The sequence below is a fragment of the Molothrus aeneus genome, chromosome 13, assembly GCF_037042795.1.
Source record: "Molothrus aeneus isolate 106 chromosome 13, BPBGC_Maene_1.0, whole genome shotgun sequence".
Taxonomy (NCBI): Eukaryota; Metazoa; Chordata; class Aves; order Passeriformes; family Icteridae; genus Molothrus; species Molothrus aeneus.
In genome coordinates, this window is record NC_089658.1 from 4640021 (window position 1) to 4659305 (window position 19285).

At 42.9% G+C, this 19285-nt stretch overlaps 1 protein-coding gene across 1 annotated transcript in view; it reads right to left on the reverse strand.

Annotated features, from left to right (window-relative positions):
- UBE2Q2 (ubiquitin conjugating enzyme E2 Q2) overlaps nt 1–17390 on the reverse strand; it is a 46840-nt gene extending 29450 nt beyond the window's left edge. Inside the window, exons 1-2 of the mRNA XM_066558636.1 lie at nt 16985–17390; nt 1545–1649 (exon numbers count right to left, since the gene is read on the reverse strand). Of these exons, the coding sequence (XP_066414733.1) occupies nt 1545–1649; nt 16985–17170 (291 nt within the window). The 5' untranslated portion in view covers nt 17171–17390. The remainder of the gene's footprint in view (nt 1–1544; nt 1650–16984) is intronic.
- Between the last annotated feature and the right edge of the window lie 1895 nt (nt 17391–19285).

Genomic DNA, 19285 nt, shown 5'->3' on the forward strand with positions numbered 1-19285 from the left:
GGGCCATCACAGGTGTCTATTACATCAACCCAGCAGCTTTTTTACATGGGCAAGTACAATCTTGATAGCAGAAGCTGTTTTCTTACCAGCTACATAAGCAGTCCGTGTGCATATGCAATTCAGCACAGTCCCTTGCATGTTTACAACAAAGCTTTCCAGCCTCTTGCAGGCCGTTGCGCACAGGAAATACCTCGTTCAGAACCTGAATATCAGCCACACCAGCTTCAAGCTGCACAATCTTCTGAAAAGTGTCTTTAAGCAAAAAGCTCATTTAGCCAGATTTTCTGCTACTGCCCCTTTCCAGGCAGAGCTTAAAGACTAAGATTTATAATATTCTCCTGAATGTAGTTCAGTCAAATTGAAGTAGAAAATACAGAGATGTAAATGTTGTGCAATCAGATCCAACAAAATGCATGAAAGCCCTAACGTCCCTTTACAATTGTTTTTAATTATGGCAAGGCCCACAAAGACTCACTTTTATTGGTTTCCTAATTATTTTTGCTAGAAGTCAAATGCATCCTATCTTCAGATGCAACCTATCTTCAGAAAAAGACACTTGTACATTTTTACATAAGGCTGGGTATCCTAGATGAACATGATCCCAACATACATAAGTAGTGGGTTTTCTGCAGAAAGAACATTCCAAATTTTTCCCAAACCAGACAAATACTAAGCACATAATCCATTCAATAAGCAGTATTCTGATTTGTTTAGTACGTATTGCATTCATGTCCACCAAAATAAACACAAAATGTTAATATCATCTATTAATAAAGATCACCTGAGTTTATCAGTATGCTGCAATACCCCTTTTTGAGGCACAAACTGCATTTGTACTGAAATTTATTTCCAAGCTCTATTCAAGGGCAGTTTCCTAGAGAGACTAGGAAATTAATTTTATATTAATGTGCCTCTCCTCTGAGCTCCCATCACTACATGAAATGGTATTTAAGTAAGATACAATGCTTGAGAGTTTTCTGAGCTACAAAACAGCCATCAGAATCTGTATACAAAGATTTCCTTTAGCAATTGTCCAAAGTCACAACACTGCTTAAATGTATCAGTACCTAAGAAACATTCTGATGAATTAGAAGCTCTCAGGTCAAGTTTCCTTTGAAAGAAGGAAAGGTTAAAGAAACCAAGAATCCTTGGTATTAGAGTAATGGTTTGGAGAATATACATTCTCAAGAGTACAAAGTTTTGCCTCTGCAATTGATTTCTGTGCAAAGAAAACTCTACAACAGCTCTCTTATTCAGCAGTTTTAACATTTTCATCCACTTCACTGTTAAATTATTTTCAGAAAACATCACACTAATTACTGGGACTGAAACATTACTTAAAAGCTTACTCACTAAAAGAAGTTATCTTTTTCTTCTTGCCTCAAATCTTTTGGATTACTTTTGGCTCCTAAGCTTTTTGGAAGAGAAAGTTGTGTTTATAAAATCCCCCAAATAACCCTAAAACTGAACTTGTTAATGTGACAAAGCCAAGTAAGCACACAATCCCAAATAAATGTCCAAAATAACCAAAATACTTCACTCACCAGAGTATTGCTCTTCTTAATATCTTCTAAACGCTCTAAGACTGAAGTCAGGTTTGGGTCATCTGATTCTACAAACCATATTGGTGATGAAGAGGGGTAAGATTCCTGTTTAAAAAAAACCAAAAAACAAAACACAAGACCCAACAAATAAGGAAAAAATCCCAAAGCTTTAAAAATCATTTACCCCCAAAATTTCATAACACTAGCATTAAAATCGCCTTTAATCTTATTCTATGTCAGGTAACACAGAAGCTTTTAACACCACATTTTTAGCTAATGCAAAAGAAATTGAAAGAAATCCAGCCAACTGGTTCTTCTAGTATTTCAACCTATTTTTGTCTCTCAGATGATGGATATGCATAAGAAACAGTGCTGAAATGTTTAAAACCTTGGGGGCAGGTAGGGCAGGAGGGAGAAATTTAAGAATGTGGTATGGGTGATAATTAGCAAAAAATGGAATCACAAGTAGTACATGTCAAAGAATAAAACTGATACTGATTTTTCATAAAAACACAGCTTCCTGCAAAGAAAAGTTGTCAAAGTGATAAAAGTTGGTGTCTTTAGATTTCCTCCTCAAACAGGATTATTGAAACTCTTCAGGCACCGACCCTCAGCCAAAGGCAATGCACCTTAAATGCCCTACTCTGGAGGACAGTTTAACTGGTAGATCACAGTTTAATGACAGATAAAATGTACCATTTTATCTTTGCACCACCAAGGCTCATTGAGGACGTTCCACTGTTGAAGATCTCTCATGCAATACCCTGAATCCAGGAGAGCTCACAGAGTAACTCCATTCCATCCAGAGTCCCACAGCTGGCAGGCAGGTGCCAGGACACAGCCAGGTGACACCAAATGGGCTCACAGGATTACCAGTGTGCTCCATTTTCCACAACAAGCCATGGTTTGGGCACATGGAACCCGTGGAAGAGATGGGAGCCACAGCTGCTCATGGGTGCCAGAGCATGCAGCCCTTCCAAAGGTGCTTGGCAGAGCCCTGCTACAGAAAGGTAAACACAAAGTCCTTGGCTCTTGCTCAGACATTCTAAAAACCAACTGAAGTTTTCTCCTCACACAGGTTTGGTAAGATTGTGAGGATGGAAAATACCATGTAGTTTCCAACTCAACAGTAAGTGTCCCTTCACATCATTGATGTGTGTGGATTTTACTTGTTTTGCTTTAGTTATTAAAGGCATTCTCCACTTCTCACTCTTTCAATTAAATTTCAGTAGTGAGGACAAATTGCTGAACCTCAGTTTTATCACCCAGATATTATCTTCATATCCCCGGGTCTTACAAAATAATGAGGGAATTTTCATTCATTTCCCTCACTGCAGTTGAAAAGGGAAAAAATGCATCTTTCTCATTCCAGAGACAATAAATTATGCTTCATTCTTCAACAGTTAACAGGCAAGGTTTGAAAATGAGAAAAATACATGAAGAAAGCATGTCAGAACTGGCTTTAATTAAAGCATATTTCCTAATTGACCTTCTATCTGAAGTGCTGAACCCCATAAACAAAGCCACATGACTAAAGGGCACCAGCTTTGGCAAAACAGACTGACACCATACTCCAGAGAAGTTCTAGATAGAGAGGTCTAAAATCCCACCTGTAAACTGAAGCCTCTACATAAACTTATTTTTTAACAAGTTCAATCCCCTCAAGTTTACGTATATTTTTTTTTTCTAATTCACAGCTAAAAATTCCTTAAAGGAATACTTGATATTCCCAGTATCTTTATGCAAAAACACATCTTTCATCTTCACTTCAAAGCACACTATACTATCCTTCACTTGCTCTTTGTATTTCTTGATGGGAATGTTGGTGTAATCTAAAGGCATGGCAGTAGTGTTTACCCCACTGCCTTTCTTTTAACTTCGTGAGCTGGACAGAGAAGTTTGGGTCTCAAGAACAGCTGGGTGGAACAAGTACTCAGGCAGTGGGGCCACAGTTAGCAGAGATTCCCTTGTGCTGTTCCCCCACAAAGCAGAGACCTCTGAGTATCTATTCTTGATTAACTAAGGCCTGACATCTCAAGGACCTATCAGGAAAGTCCAGCTTGCCAAGATTTACAGCTAAGGCCGGCTTACCGATGTGGTTTAATCACCTTCCTCCTTTACATAACACAGGGCTTCAGAAAAATGTATTTTCTCCTCAGTTTCACTGAACAGATTAACCACTATGTCTGTGGGAGAAACAAGGCTGAATTCCCCATTGCCACTGGGTTTCTAAACTGTTATTTTTAGGAGCTAAACTTCATTAAAGATATTTCAGGTTTTGTACTGATAACATCTCACTCGTTTTTAATAACATGCAACCTGCTTGTGAAGTCTTCTGCACTGGTGCAGCCTTCTCACCTCAAGCCCTTCCCACTGCACACTGATCTGGATGTGCAGGGGGAACAGCACAAGGGAATCTCTGCTACTGTGGCCCCACTGCCTGAATACTTGCTTCACCCAGCTGCTCTTGAGACCCAAACTTCTCTGTCCAGCTCACAAAGTTAAGAGAAAGGCAGTGGGGTAAACACTACTACCATGACTTTAGATTACACCAACATTCCCATCAAGAAATACAAAGAGCATGCAACATCCCTTTCAAGATTCACCAAGCCATCTATTTCTTTAAAATCCTCAGACTCAACAGAATAAAAATATTCTCCAGATACAGTCACATTTGGGTTGTGCATGCATGCACCATTCTGCTAAGAGGTATTTTTGGCCTTTTTTTTTTAAAACCAAGCATTTTTTAAATTATGTTAGCCCAGTTCATTTTAAAAATTATGTTATTAATTGCAAAGATTTATAGAAGACAAACACCTGCTAATCCTCTCTCCTAAACTGTATCTGGAATCCAAAGACTGCTTAGGAAGTGGAACTCAACTCTTCCCTGTCTATATTCCTTTTTTCTGACAATTTTATTTCTCCCCCTGAAGAATTTAAGGAACAACCCCACAGTAGGACACTCCTTACTGCGACCAGTATCTGTTCCAGTCTGGGGGCCTAGCTCAATACTCCTCCAAAACACTTGCAGCAAGTCTGTCATCAGCCAGGGACATGACTGACAGTGCAGATCTGATGATCACACAATCCCACTAGGAGTTGAAATACACTGCAGTGGCTACTCGAATGTGCTGCTGCCTCCTGCTCCGAGTGACAGCTCTTACTCACGGTTTACACTCCCTCCCTTTCGTGCCCTGAAAACAAGCCCTGCCCTCCCCTCCTGCAGGTGAGAAAACCTACAAGGACTCAATACTGCCTGGATTATTAGTGTGTGTAGCATACATGAATGACTGTGTCCTAAAAATTATTAACCATTCCAATTTTTAGTCTGATCTAGCTTTTGAAACATGAATGAAAGAGTGCACTTCTCAGAAAGGCTCCTCTTTAACACTGCAAGCACATTTACTCAGCTGTATCAGAAAATACTTCAAGTTTTAGATTTCTGGCATATGATTACTTAATTGCACATTCCAACTTTTTCACAACAGATGATTAATATTAAAATACAAATTCAATTAAACTTCTGTTTTGTTGCCATGCTTAATTCTTCACACTTACCAATAAATATATTCATTTAATTTAAAAATATAAATGGAATTAAGTTTCTTTAGATCTGTAAGCAATCCATATTTTTGGAACAGCTGATTTCCATGCGGATATGAGTCACTATATTTTGAAATACAGAATTCACACATGAACTTCAAACATTCTGAACTTGAGATATAAAAAGGCTCATGAGTTTGTAATAGCCACAGCAGGCAACTTACAGCTAAGCTTGTGGCTTGTAAGGTCAAACAACTGAACTTCACATGAGCTAATTCTGTTGAGAGAATTAAGGCAGCTTTTTTTTCTGTATCTGTATGCTACAGAGGTAAGAGGTGGGTTTGAGCTGTTGTGCCATGTAAGGAACACAGGCTTCTCAAAGACATTTCATGAGAGGAACCCTGAAATAGCAGTTATTTTACTATTAATTGTCAGTGGCTAAAAAGCCCCATAACTGTGAGCCTTTCATTAGAGAGCTGCCATGCAGTGATTTTGTCTCCATAATCTCTCTCAGCTGCACAGCTCTCCCCATATTCAGCACTGGAGATGTTTTATGTAACTGCTGCTTTTTTGCTGCTCTCCACAAGCGAGGGCAGGGGCTCATTGCCCAGGCAGGGCCGTGGGCACAGCAGTGACAGGACAGCAGTGACATCACACCTCCCTGCACGGCAGGACAAAGGCAGGATGTTTACAGCAGCACAGATACAATCACAATTCATGGCATCATCACTTCTAGAGACTCTTTGTATCAGCACCGGGACAGACTGGGAGCTTTGTGAACGCAAACGCTTCTGTGACAGAACGCGGTGAAAGAATTTAGCCCGCTAATAAACACACAAAATACAAAGGGAATAAAGCCCTGCACTCCTGCCATGGGAGCAATTTCAAAACTGATCAAAATCATTTAGAAAAACCACTGTGTTAGAAGAATACACACGGGATCTCACTGTTCAGACATTCCATTACACCCTCTGTAAGAGCTCTACTTACATTTAATAATTTTGCTAACCAAAGGGAAAAAAAATAAATAAAGCAGCAAAATGTGACAGAAGATTCCAGGAACACACACATTAAGACAGCTTTTCCTGGGCAGGATCTGTCATCTAAGTATATCCTATCTAAGCTTTCTCATCCTTAACAATAAGGCTGTTTCCTTGCCATGTTACATAATCTTCAGCCTGCTTTCTAAAGCTACAGTGACACAATTTTGACATCAGTAGGAGACTTTTAAATGAGACATTTCTAAATTACTACAATACTTTTAGAATTCTGATGTTGCTAAATCAAAACAAAACAACTTCCTCTGAGTCTTCACATTAGAACAACCTGTACTTGCAGTTTGCTGCAAGGCAAAAGAGTAATCATCTCTCCTTGTACACAACTGAGCCATTTTATCACAGCTAAATGGCAGGAACATACATTTAAACACATGGCTACAGCATCATGATTTAAAATCATGATGACGTGGTGACAGTTCCTTATTTTCTTTAATTTCCCAATAATACTAGATGGAAAAAAGTGTGGGGGTGGTTTCTTTTAAAAATCCTTAGCATACTGTCTGAATAAATTTCAACCGGCTTTGTTTCTTTTCTGTTAGTTTTCACAAAATCCCCATCATAGACAGAACCCAGTTCTATTCTTTTCATACCAGATACAATCAAAACTTAAGTAATTTTTTAACAGTCCGTCTAATATTCATTTTCTCAGTCCCAAAATTTTTTTCACCCTCCTTTACTTACAAAAAGCAGGTCTTTTAACCAGCTTAAATACTCAGAGAAGGCTGGAAAGAGACCATTCTTGCTCCCCCAGATCTTGGTAATGAAGTAAATCCTAATGGAACAAGACATCTCAGAAGCCTAATACAATCTTCTCAAGGTGAATACATTTGCAGCTATAAACACGTGCCAAATAATTGATTACAAATCACAGATGGCTTTCCAACTTTGTCCATTTAATTAAACAGCAGAATCAGATCTTTATTAAGGGTCTCATATACATCCTACACAAACATTCAATAAATACTGAAGAATAAACAACAATTAGGTACACTTTAGTACATGTTATTTGCAATTGTTAGTCAATTATTTACCACTTATTTTTCCACCTGTATCAAGCTGCCTTTAGAGGAAAAAACCCACAGAGTTAATATTAACAAAAATATCAGGATTTCAGAAGATATTCTTAAAGCTAAAGTTTAGCTTGGTGACCATAAAACACTAGTACTTACAGCTACTTAAAACAGCATTAGTTGTGATTACACAACTGACAGATTGTTTCCCATTATTAGAGGCCAAATTTTCCAAAGGCAGCTTAAGAAGCAGCAAGCATTTTCTATCACTAGCAGCTCAAGTGCCAGTGAAATCCACAGGCTTAAGAACCTTTAAAAGCCAGCAGATTGTCATCTGCCCTCTCAACCAATCCTTTATAATAATTAAGAAAGAAGAAAGCATGAAGAATCACTCTCATTGAAAGTAATCCAAGTCAAACTATTTCCCAGAAACCTCCTGTTACTTAAACCCCCCAAATTTTTACTTTCCAACATTCAGTCACCACCATTTGCTGTGTTGTGTAGATCAAGTCATTGAACACTACAATACTCTAACATTTGCACTTTTAGATATGAAAAATTTGCAATTTCTTAGAGAATTGAATATGTCAGTGATCCTGAGTTCTAAAATCTAAGAAAAGTGTTTGCAATGGAGGGTTTAAAATTAAATTTAGTATTTTTGGTAGCAAGGAAGCAAAGTGAATTTTAAACATCACTACCCAACAAGAGGAACTTGCTTTTTTCTTGAATTTTAAAATCATATAAAACATGCTATTCACTTGCCCAAAAGCCAGCCTGTATTGCTTTGCTTTTCTTCCACCCTCCCTAAAGCCTGACAGCCTCAGTTCAGTGAGAACACTTGTTATAAATCCTGCACTTAGTAAGGCACCAAGTTCAGCTGTCTGAAATACACATCTGTCTACAACATACAAAATTACTGCAATTCTACTCTCAAATTTAATGGCTGTATTGACAGCTAGAGCCTATACACGACAACCCCAGGTGAAGCATCACCCTTTGGTAGGATCCCTGGGATTGCAGGAGCTTAATCACCCTGCACCTTTGCAGAAGAAGGTGAAAGAATCCCCTAATCCTGTTCTATGTCAGTTCTGCTAATACGCTCAGTGCTGCAGAAGCCAACACCTTCAGGAGCACATTAAACCCACACAACCGACGGGGTCACAGCTGGCCTCTCCCACACACTCTCCAGGGAAGGAGGCAAGTGGAGCACAGGACCTTGCTCTAGAATTGTTCATGTCAATTAATACAGCCATGCTAGAGATGACAGGGTCAAAGGTACGTGCCTCATGGAGCAGAAAGACCATAACAAACCGTAACTCTGTGGATGCCACTAAGATTCACTCTGCAACCACAAATTGTCCCAAACAAAAATACAGTTCTCTGTACAGACAAATTCCATCGATTGCAGAAGGCTACCACAAAAGTAACCAGGAGGAGAGGTTTGCTGTGAGCATACAGAATGGTTATGGAGATCCCCTCTGAGAGCAAAGCCAGTGCCCTGCTGTCACATCAGGTGCCACAGGCACACGTGTGCTACTCTCACACTGCAGCTTCTCCAGCCACCTTCTGCACGAGTGCACAGGGACCACAGCATGGATCTGAATCAACTGAGTTAGATCATGGAAGACTTTTTGCAATACACAGATTCAGCAGCATCTGCCAGTCTTCACTGACAACCACCACAGACCTAAGGAAGTAGCAAAAGGCAATTCACTTGTGTACAAATTATTCCAAAATCCAAGCAGTTTGTCATCTGCTTCTTCATCTGCACTAATTTCCGGTTCAACCCAAGCTCAAAGAATTCTCTTGAAATTATTAAGGAATCTTTAACTTCTTAAATTTTTTATACACCCAGGACAGAAAATGACACTTTGAGGAAAAAAAAAATTCCTGAAAACTTCAGCAACTGCTGCTTTCAAACAGACAAATACAAGAGGCCAGTAACTTCAGAGTTTGTGGAATAATCTAAGATACTTGAGTGTTTTACTTCCATATCTCTCTGTCCAGGTACACACATCTCTCACTGCTCAGAACATTGCTACCTGATAAGAAGCCAAAACATCTACAACCAAAGTAGAAAAGGCACAGAACGTCACTTCAAATGGTCACAAATATCAATGCAAATGTAGCATTATAATTCTTACATTTCTTGTGGTCAAGTTTTTATGGCCAGCTGTTCTTCAAATTACTTAATCTATGCAAAATGTCCCAACAGCCAATTCCCATACATGAAATTGCACATAACCCTGGAAAAAACAGGTTTATCAGATTCTCTTATCAGCTGCCACAACCTCATTCTCACTCCATACCAAGCAAAAGGCAGGAGGGTACTTGTCCAGTGGAACAAAACTACACAGAATTACAGCACGAATTTGGAGCATAAAAGGAAAAAAAAATGCACTTTTCTGACAAAACACAGTTACTGTTTATCACTGTGAAGCAGCATTTTACTCTCCACATCATCCTAATGCAGCATGTAATCTCTCCACTCAAGGAAATTCACAGAAAAAACCCCAAACACTCCTAACACTTTTGTCCAGACCCAAACTAAAAATCCACCAAATGTTACTGAACTGCTGCTCAAACACAACTCAAGACTACAGGATTGCATTAACAGCACAGCAAGTCAGTTGTTCTGGGGAAGCAAGCAGTCTCTGAATATGTACACTATCGCAGAGGGCCAGCCTAAGGGAGTTAAGGAACATTGCTCTGCCAATGTTAACAGCAACAAATAAAGTTAAACATCCTCCACACTCAAAACTGAGCAAAGCACACAGCACTGCTGAAGACTAAGTGACTTGCTTACTGGGACCATGTCTGTAGACCTGAGACTATGTCCAGGTTTTTATTACAGCACCTTACAGCAGCAGGATGAAGCTGTCCGGCTCCTCACGCACAAAACCCCACTGTGTGCTCGTACCCTCAGCTTGCCAGTTGTCAGAGGCTGGTTGTTTGGGAGCCCTCAGACACAAGGGGTTCTCTTTAATGCACACATTACACACACACTCAAGCTGGCAGTGCTTTACCCAAGAGCAGCTACACACATGGGCTCAAGAGACAGATTTACAAAATACCTGATTCTGCAACACTCTTTACTACCAGCATAGAATCTGATGTGTCCAAATTCCTGCAGGAAGTCTAGTTACATGAAACAAATTATCAACACATTCTAATCATCAAGAGTTATTAATTACCTACTTCTGCAACTATACAGGCCAGTTATCATTAGCATGAGTGTCACAAAGCCAGAGTAACAAGAAATGGCTTCTAGTATGGCTAGAACAGAAGAACTGGTTATAAGTAAGTTGTGACATATCCCTCTCTCACCAGCTTAACTCCAGAAAGTTTTCTTGCAGACCTGCCCTCACCTCTATCACAGTACACAGTTATCCCACAGTAAGCAAATTCTGGTATCACCTCTATTGTCACCCAAAAGATCCAGGCTTCCCCTTCTTCTAACCTCAGGAATTTACATCCTTTAAGTGTTCAAACCACTCAGTATCACCTTCTATCTGTGCACCTTCACCTCTCTGAGAGCCATCTTCCTCTTTTCCACCTTTTCCCTTTGCAAAATTGCTGTACTCCAGACACACCTGCAGGCAGAAGAATTTTTTATTCTCATCCTTGGCTGAGGGAGGTCCTGCTGCCCCTGACCCCTGAGAGCATTCCAGCTGCCACTGCCCAGCTCTCCTCCCACAGTAACATGTACACAGCTGCCCTGATGCTGCTCAGCCACAGGCCTCCAGATTACAGCCACTTGGATGGAACTTGGTCCCCCACATGCAAAATTTCAGCACCACGGAGCTCAACCAGCGTTTACCATTAATAAGTTTAATACCACAACTCTTACCACAGTTATTTCCTACTTCAAAAATTCAAGGAAGCCTGTGGTATCTTGAACACCACTGCTCAGGAACGCTTTGATTTTTTTCTAATGCCACTATACAAGTTCTGACAGAGCTTATGCTCCTGCCCTCCTGAATACACACTGAAGAAGCCACTGCAAGATCTCCAACTGCATTGAATTCTTTTGCTGTAAGGGGACAAAAGATTATAAGGTCTGAGAGAAAGGAGAATACAGTTCATACTAAATCCTCAGAAACAACGTATTAGCTCTTTTACAGCACTTAGTACACCGAGATGTCTTGTAAGCAAGAGATAAAAAAAAATCCCCACATGTAAGGTCATTATTTTTATACCATGCTTAGAGATTACAGCTGGACACAAGACATAAGTAAGACATACTGGTATGCTTGATTCCACCAGAGATCAACTCAGAACTACTGTGATCATATTAGCTTCAAGTGTACTGCATACAGGCAGACTGATGGAAGAGCTACATGCTAAATAGCATCTTCTTACTTTAATCAGTCATTTAATTTTCCAGTTGCCTTCTAGGAGCTGGTGAAAGGTCATTTTTGCTTCTTCTACATAGCTTGTAGCTGAAGAAACACAGTAGAACACATACTAAATCATCAACTATCATGTCTCTTAAAAAAAGGGATATTACCATTTATATGAAAAAAAAAAAAAACACCCTAATACTCCAGCCAAGAATTCAGGCATTTACAACCTTTCACAACTACATAAAGGCAAACAACCTGACAGTACTGAACAGTAGTCCACACTGAGGCATAACTAAAATAGCAGTAATTTCTGTTAATCAACTTCTACAAACATTTGTTCCTATCAAGAAACTTCACCTCCTCTTTTTCTTGTCTAATAATAATGCTATTTAGAGAGGTGTCTCTATCTTTGCATCTTGCAGTCTCCAGGAAAGAGTCAGATTTTTCAAGTAAACAAACGCCTTGCAGTTAAGTCAGGTCCAGCTGCCACTGGTGCCACTGGTAAGAACACAGGCACTGGTGCCACCCCAGGCACTGGTGCCACCCCAGGCACTGCACCCAGGAGAGGCCAGTCCCAAGTGCCACCGTGGGCTCTGCCAGCACTGCTGGATGCAGCAGCTCCCACTCAGTGCTGTGCCCCTCCTGTGACAGGACAGATGTTTGTGCAGCTAAACCAGACTGGGAAACAGTTCAGATCAACATAAGAATTTTACATGCCAGCCAGGTCCTTAATGCAGCAAACTCAATTTCAGCCACAAGGCACACAGCCTCTGTTGGTCTGCAAGAAACAGCACTATTACCATCACACTTTGTTCTTACTAAAAATTCCAATTTTCAGTACATGTTGAGGATATCAATAAGGCGCCAATAGACAAAACCTCCTGAACACCTCACAGGAGGAAGGATGTTGAGTGAAAAGAATGTAATTCTTTCTACAAAACTTCTTTCATTATCAAAGTGCACAGAGAGCTCTTTCAAGGACCACAACAATCCCAGTTCTGATGTTACTGTCATTAACTTGCGAGCAACCCACCGGAAAAGAGCACAATTTACTGTGCATTAAGACCTCAGGATATGCCAGCATTTCTATTTGAAGCCCACCACTGTGGCTTCCTAGGATATTTTAGGAGCACTTCATACCTTGTAGGGAAGAACCATCCTTTAAGTCCTGAAGTACTGGTTACAGCCTTTTGCACATCACACAACCAGACTGTGGCATCAGAAAGGTCTTGTCTTCCAGACACAAAAGATTCCTACTCCTTTTTTCAATATTATTTTTCCAATTACAGTTTTGACATAAAAGGAGAAACTAAAGCCCTCACTAATCTTTTAGTAATTTTTTTAGCTTAATTTTGGTCTGCTAAATAAAACAATACTGGTCAATTCTATTGCATGTTATGTTTGATAATAGTTGCATGAGTGCCTTTTTAAAAATCAGCAAGTATATCTAACCCTAGCTAAAAAGTACATGTTATCAAGATAAAGCTGTGTATGCTTTTATACAGTCCTGACATCCACATGCTGCAAGACAAAGGTCTCAACCTCACTACAGAATGCCTAATGATGTACAAAAATAAAAAATAAAAACCCATGGTTGGAACAGAATGCCTCCTTCATTATGTGATTAGTTCTGTGTACAAATAAATAACCTGTTAGAAAGGTTACCAGCTGTATAGGAACTAGCTAGGAGGGACTTCAATATGAAAATCTGTCTCTGAAGAACTGTCCCAGGTTCCAATATACTCACTCTCTGTTATACACCCAACTTGTCAAAAGCTTCACAGGTAATATCTTTTCATCCATTCTGGTTTTAAGGGAAAATAAAGTCTTCTCCCATTAACTGCAGTTATCTGTAGGCAGCAACCTTTTCAAGTCTTTCATAGCAGCTTCTAACTCTGATTTAGCAGCAGGGTATTTTTCAGCAGAAGCAGAAGATGCTTCTTTCCAACAGAGAAGCAGGAGTTTACTGAGTCAGCCACATCACCTGAACTGAATTGCTGAAGTATGAAGGATATCACTGTACATCACAGCCCTGGATCCGTTTAGGGCAAACCTGCTCCCACATGGAATTGGCACAAACCCCCATTCTACCTGCAAGGGTCACTTGAGGATACAGAATTTCAACAGGAATTTTGCATATGGGTGGAGAAGTATTAATATGCTGTTTCTCTTTGAAGAGATGACAAAAAATACAAAATGTTTTACAGCAATCCAAACTTCAGTGTGGAATAATTCTAACACACCCTTTGTAATTCTATGACCTAAGTCTGATAAGGTACCAAACTGAAGCCAGAGATTGTATTGAAGGACACTTCCCTAAAGTCATGATCAATAAACACCTCCTCTAAGTAAGGCCATAGGCTTGATACTATTTCAAAACACATGAGGAACAGGACAAGGTTTATTGAACTTGATCAACTGGAATAGAGCTGTTAACTAAAATGGAAACCTGAGGAAAACAGAAATAAAACCTCAAATGGAGACACTGCTGTTGGCATAACAAAATGGGAATGTGAAAGTACACAGCCTGAACAAGTTCAATAATTGGACAGTTCTCAGGAATAAGCAGCAATATTTCTGACAGGGATGACTCCACCCTTAAGTGCCTCTTTTAAAATAATCTGATTAACCATGTAAGCTCTAATACAGGTCACTACCAGAAATAGTGAAGGACAGACTTGGACAAAGTTTGGCTGCCACTCTATAAACAGAGGAGCTATCAAGTAAAATGTATCTTGTTTTAATTTCTAGCAGTGTTCAGAGTCACAGGTACAGTGTCCCTGAGATGCTATAGCCAATACTGAACTTTGACAGTTCTACAGACTTATACTACAGGGACAATCAACAAATCATCTCAGTGAGAAATGCCAGGGGCAGACTTCTCAAACTCTGAATTTTAGTCTAGAAAACTTGTGGACACCTACACAGTTCCTAGCATATATGCTCCCTCACATCTCCAGAGGAATATTTCCTCTTCCCTCTAGGCTGGAGAGAAAAAAAGATTTGTTGGGAATTTCAGAGCCAGCTTAGTTATCAGATAACTTTTTAGCTACTGAAAGCTTCCTTCCCTACCAGATATTTCTCCATCCTGTAACTTTATAGCCTTACCAGTCTTTGCATGCTACTACTGCTATTTGAAGTCCCAGTTCCCTCAGTACCTGCAGAGCCACTGAAGCACAGTAAAAAAAGACTTAGGCTCTTCTAGTTTACAGTATCCACAAAAACATCTGGAGGCAATCAGGAGTCAGGGCCAAGGGACTCCATTCAGTGGGAAGGGGGAGAAAAAAAATTCACTTTTGTGACACTAGAGAATTCTAAAATGTATGTCAAAGAACTAGGATGGAAGCCCAGAGATGAGCTTGCTCTTCTCGGCTCTATCACCTGCTGCCCATTTGTTTCAAGGGAGCCACGTCTGTATCTCAGGTTGTCCGATCCCATTTATTTTTAACAGATGGGGAAAGTAGCCACCTGCCTTGAAGAGCAAGAAATTAGTCAACATCAGAAAGCACCAAGCTGCTCACAGACAACTGTAAGCAGAACTTTCAAGAAGCTCAGACACAGCCTTTCATCAAAGCAGAAGTGTCAGCTCAGAGGTTTCAAAGAGCACTTCTCCTGTTCTTTCTCAAGTTCATATGCCACAAGTCTAATGGCGTGTGAGAGAGCTGCTGACCTTTGGGACAGGTGACTCTAACAGCAGACTGCAGACACTGTTTCCTCATTAACACAAACATGACAACAGTGATCTAAGTGGTTTCTTGCCTGCTCACCTCAACCAAAGGCCTACAGCTAAGGTGGGTTATTTCTTTGCAGTAAGAATTCCTATTAGAAGTAATTGCAATGAAAGCAGTCCCAGAAGTAGATAAACACCACAGCACAAACCCTGAGCACAACTTCAGGTCTTACTGCTGGCTTAACCTGGCAGCTGTGACTTGACAAAGAAGAAATAACTCATCAAATTCAACTGGCAACCAAGGGTGCACAATCATCAGACCTTTCATTTTTTGTTTAGAGCGAGACTCATGAAATAGATCATGTTGTGTGGAAACAAAAAGCCAAATTTCTGTGCAATGGAACACCCTCTACTGAATAAAAAATATTTATAGGAAGTCACACAATTCATCATCAGATGGGTCATGTCTGGAAACAAGAACACCAACGTTTCTTGTTTATTTTACCATAAACCCCCAGAATTTTATGTCTTACAAGTACCCAGTAAAACAAAGACCTGTCCCATGACCACAGAAGCAACTTTTCATAACAGTTAACTGTGAAAACTGAAAGATCTACTTAACAATTCACCTTTAATTTAATAAAGGTACTTTAAGGCAAGTAAGAATCTGGTCATGATTATAATTAGACTTGCCTGGTTTGCACACACATTTTCATCTTTCAGTACTAAAATATTTGCATTTACATTAATGTTTTGACCACCACGGTGTTTAAAACTTTCATACAAAGACAAAAAAAGGCAGCAGAATCTGCTTCCTTAAACACAAACGTGCTATTTTCACCTGAAGTGTTTCAATATGTCACTGTTCAGTTGAATCTTGATAAGGCATTTAAATTCACCTAGAACTGCAACCAACCCAACAAAAATGAACCTCCAGCACTTTCCTGTACATGAGTCACAGATGCCAACATATTCAGATCCTTCTGCAAGTTTAGGCCTTAAACTTTTAAAGAACCAGAGGATTGTTACCACGTCACACAACAGTGAACGTTTTATTCAGCTTCTCTTCCAGTCATATAAAAAATATTAAGCCAAACGAATTTAAGGGGAAATAAAACCCGCAGACGGGAGAACCTTCAAAGCCCTCGGCAGGCAGCAGACCCTCAGCTCGGACACGGCTGCTCGCAGCCCCGACAAGTTTAAACGCCCCGTTATGATAAAGCGGCCCTTCGGCGGCAGAGCGGGGGCTCTGCCTTACCCCGCCACGACGGCGACACCGACAAGTTTCCCGTGGCTGCGGCCGCCTCGGGCTGCCCCGCGGGGGAGGCCGGGCCCGCCCCAGGCCGCGGCCGTGTGGCGCACTCGGTAAAGCGCCCGCCCGCCGCCTGCTCCGGGCTCCGCGCACGGCGCTACCGGCGACCCGCGAGCCGCCGCAGGGCCGGGCCGGGCAGCGGGGCCCCTCTGTTCCCCCCCGCCGCCGCCCCGGGGCTCTGTGCCCGCTGCCCCGGGCCCGGCCGCCCTTTGTTCCGGCTCGCGGCTCCCGGCCCCAAAGCGGCGGCGGCGGCCCCGGCCCGCGTCCTTCTCCCGTGCCTGGGTCCCCCGGAGGAGCCCCCGCCGCGCGCGAGGAGAGGCCGGGGCCGCCCGCCCCTGTAACTTTTGTTATGGTGGCAGCGGGGAGGGCGCCCGGAGCCCCTGAAGAGCGGCCCCCCCGTGCTGAGTCACCCCGGCGGGGCTGCGCCCCCTCCCCGCGCCCCGCGGACAATGGCGAGGGCGGGCCGTGCCCGGCCCTCCCCGCCCCGCGCGGCCCCCGCACCGTGATGTTGCAGTGGATGGTGAGCGGCGGCGGCGGCTGTGGGCTGGAGCCCGGCGGCGGCGGCAGGAGCACAAACTGGCAGTGGAGCTCGTCCAGCTTCCAGGAGACGATGCGGAAGCGCTCGTGGTCCTTGTCGAAGATGGACTCGAGGAACTTCAGCTCGGCCTTGAGCCCTGACACCGACATCCTGGCCTCATCTCCGGGCCCGGGCCTGCGCTGCCGCCGCCTCCCTCCGACTCAGCCGGCCCGACCCTGGCCCCGGCCGCGCCTGCGGGGCGGAAGATGGCGGGGCCGGGGCAGCCCCAGCCGGCGGGGCACGGCGGAGCTCCCTTTGTACCGGCCTCCGGCGCCCGCTCGCTCGCTTAAAAGGGCAACAGCGCAGCCCGCTCCCCTTCCCTTCCTTCCTCCCCGGCGGGCCGGGCCAGCCGCGCTAACCGCCCCGCCCTCGCCCTGCCCTCCTCCCTCTAGCCCGGCCCCGCGCCCGGGACACGCGCACCGGGGCCGGCCCGCGCCCCGCTCCTCCCCCGGGGCCGCCGCCCGGGTCCCCTGGCCCGGCAGGGCTGACCCGCAGCACGTGCTGGCGCTGCCCGCCCGCCCCAGCCCTGCCCGGGCACTGCCTCCTGCCCCCGGCTCGCAGCCCTCCGGTCCCCCTGCCGAACCGCAGGGACCGCTCAGCCCTGCTGCTCCTCCTCTCCCACCGCTCAGCCCTGCGGAAGGGCACGCGGTATTGCTTCCTCACCGCACTTCTGTTTTGCTGAGAAAAATCTGCAGCATTGGGTTTGCGCTTGTCATCTCAGAGTCCCGTCAGTCCTTCAGTACTCCTCGGGGTCAGTCGACTTAAGCCAGGAATTCCTGTCCTGACGTTTCTGGCTCATCCATACCCATAAAATCTGCTGTCAGTCACTGCAGGCTGGAAATCAGCAAACAGAGGCCAAGAAAAATTGCTTCTACTCCATTTAAGCTCCCCTATAATTGTTTGTACAACATTTTTATCCCCAGAAAAAGCATCACGATGCATGAAAGCATCCGTGGTGAAGTGAATACTCCCTACATTCAGAGACCAAGGTATTTCCTGACACTGGAAATACCATCTCTGCACCTTTATCTGTCCCTTCCCCTCTTGATTTTGCACAGAGATAGTTGTCAGTTCTTTGGGAATATGGAGTGGCTCTCACGTGGTGAGAAGTGTGATACAAGCAATGTTGTTGCGCCGTGTCCTTCATGTTTCCCAACCAGGTATTAATTAATGCAGTACACACATAAACCTGAAACAGGGGATTGCCTTTTTTAAAATTGATATTTTTTTATAGATCTTTAATTCCAGTCAAACTGGCAGCACTTCACAAACCACAAGCTGAATCTTGTCAAGTGGTGAGAACTCTAATCTTGATCCAGAAAAACAGTTACGCACATGCCCAGCTCCAAGCATATGGAAGTCTGACTGATTTGTGGGCTTCAGATTCCTACCCTTCCAGCAAAGAGAGCTGCAAAGAACATGCTTTGCTGCAAAAGGACTCAGGAAGGATTGACACTGGTTAAATACTCTGAATGAAAGATATCAGAAAGTCCACAGGATTTTTTAGCTGTTATATGAAAGACTGTGATTATCCAGTGTATGCAACTCAGCTCCTCTAGAAAGGCTGAGATATTGTTTTGACTGCATAGCCTGCAAAGTGAAGCCAGAGTGGATATAACTGTTGTGTGTCAATACATCAACAGGCAGGGCAAAGAACTTTGAGAGATAAGGGATGGTTTCAGTACAGGGACAAACTAGCTATAAATAAGCAGCAGAAAATGACTATACCTATTAGAAAGGGAGGACCTGGTAGCCTCCCTGTGGGAACCCCAGAGACAAAACCAAACAAAGCAGACTTTGTCAGGCATTGCATGGTGTGATGCATGAAACAGCAGAGGAATGAATTTGGTGACTCAGCCCAATTTCCCTTGTACAATAGGATTTTGGCCTGGAATGCCTCATTGCAGCAGTTAGGTGAGTAGGCTTAGCAAGTTCAAACTGCACCTTCTGTCATACCTTACCAGACCTGCCTCTATCACTCCCTCTGCTCTTCCATCCTCCTCGTCTCCTCATCTACCTTCCCTCTCCTCTGCCTCTCCACTGACTGGGACACCACACTTTTTTTGGCAGCTGCACAGCTGAGATGTGTGGATGTGCTGGCTGAGAGGACACCCTGCCACACTGTCTTCTGAGCACCTGGCAGGACAAACAAATTGTTTAATTGGCCAAGTGTGTTCTGCAAACCTGGTCTAGAACTTTCCCCAGCTCATTCCATCTGCCTTTTT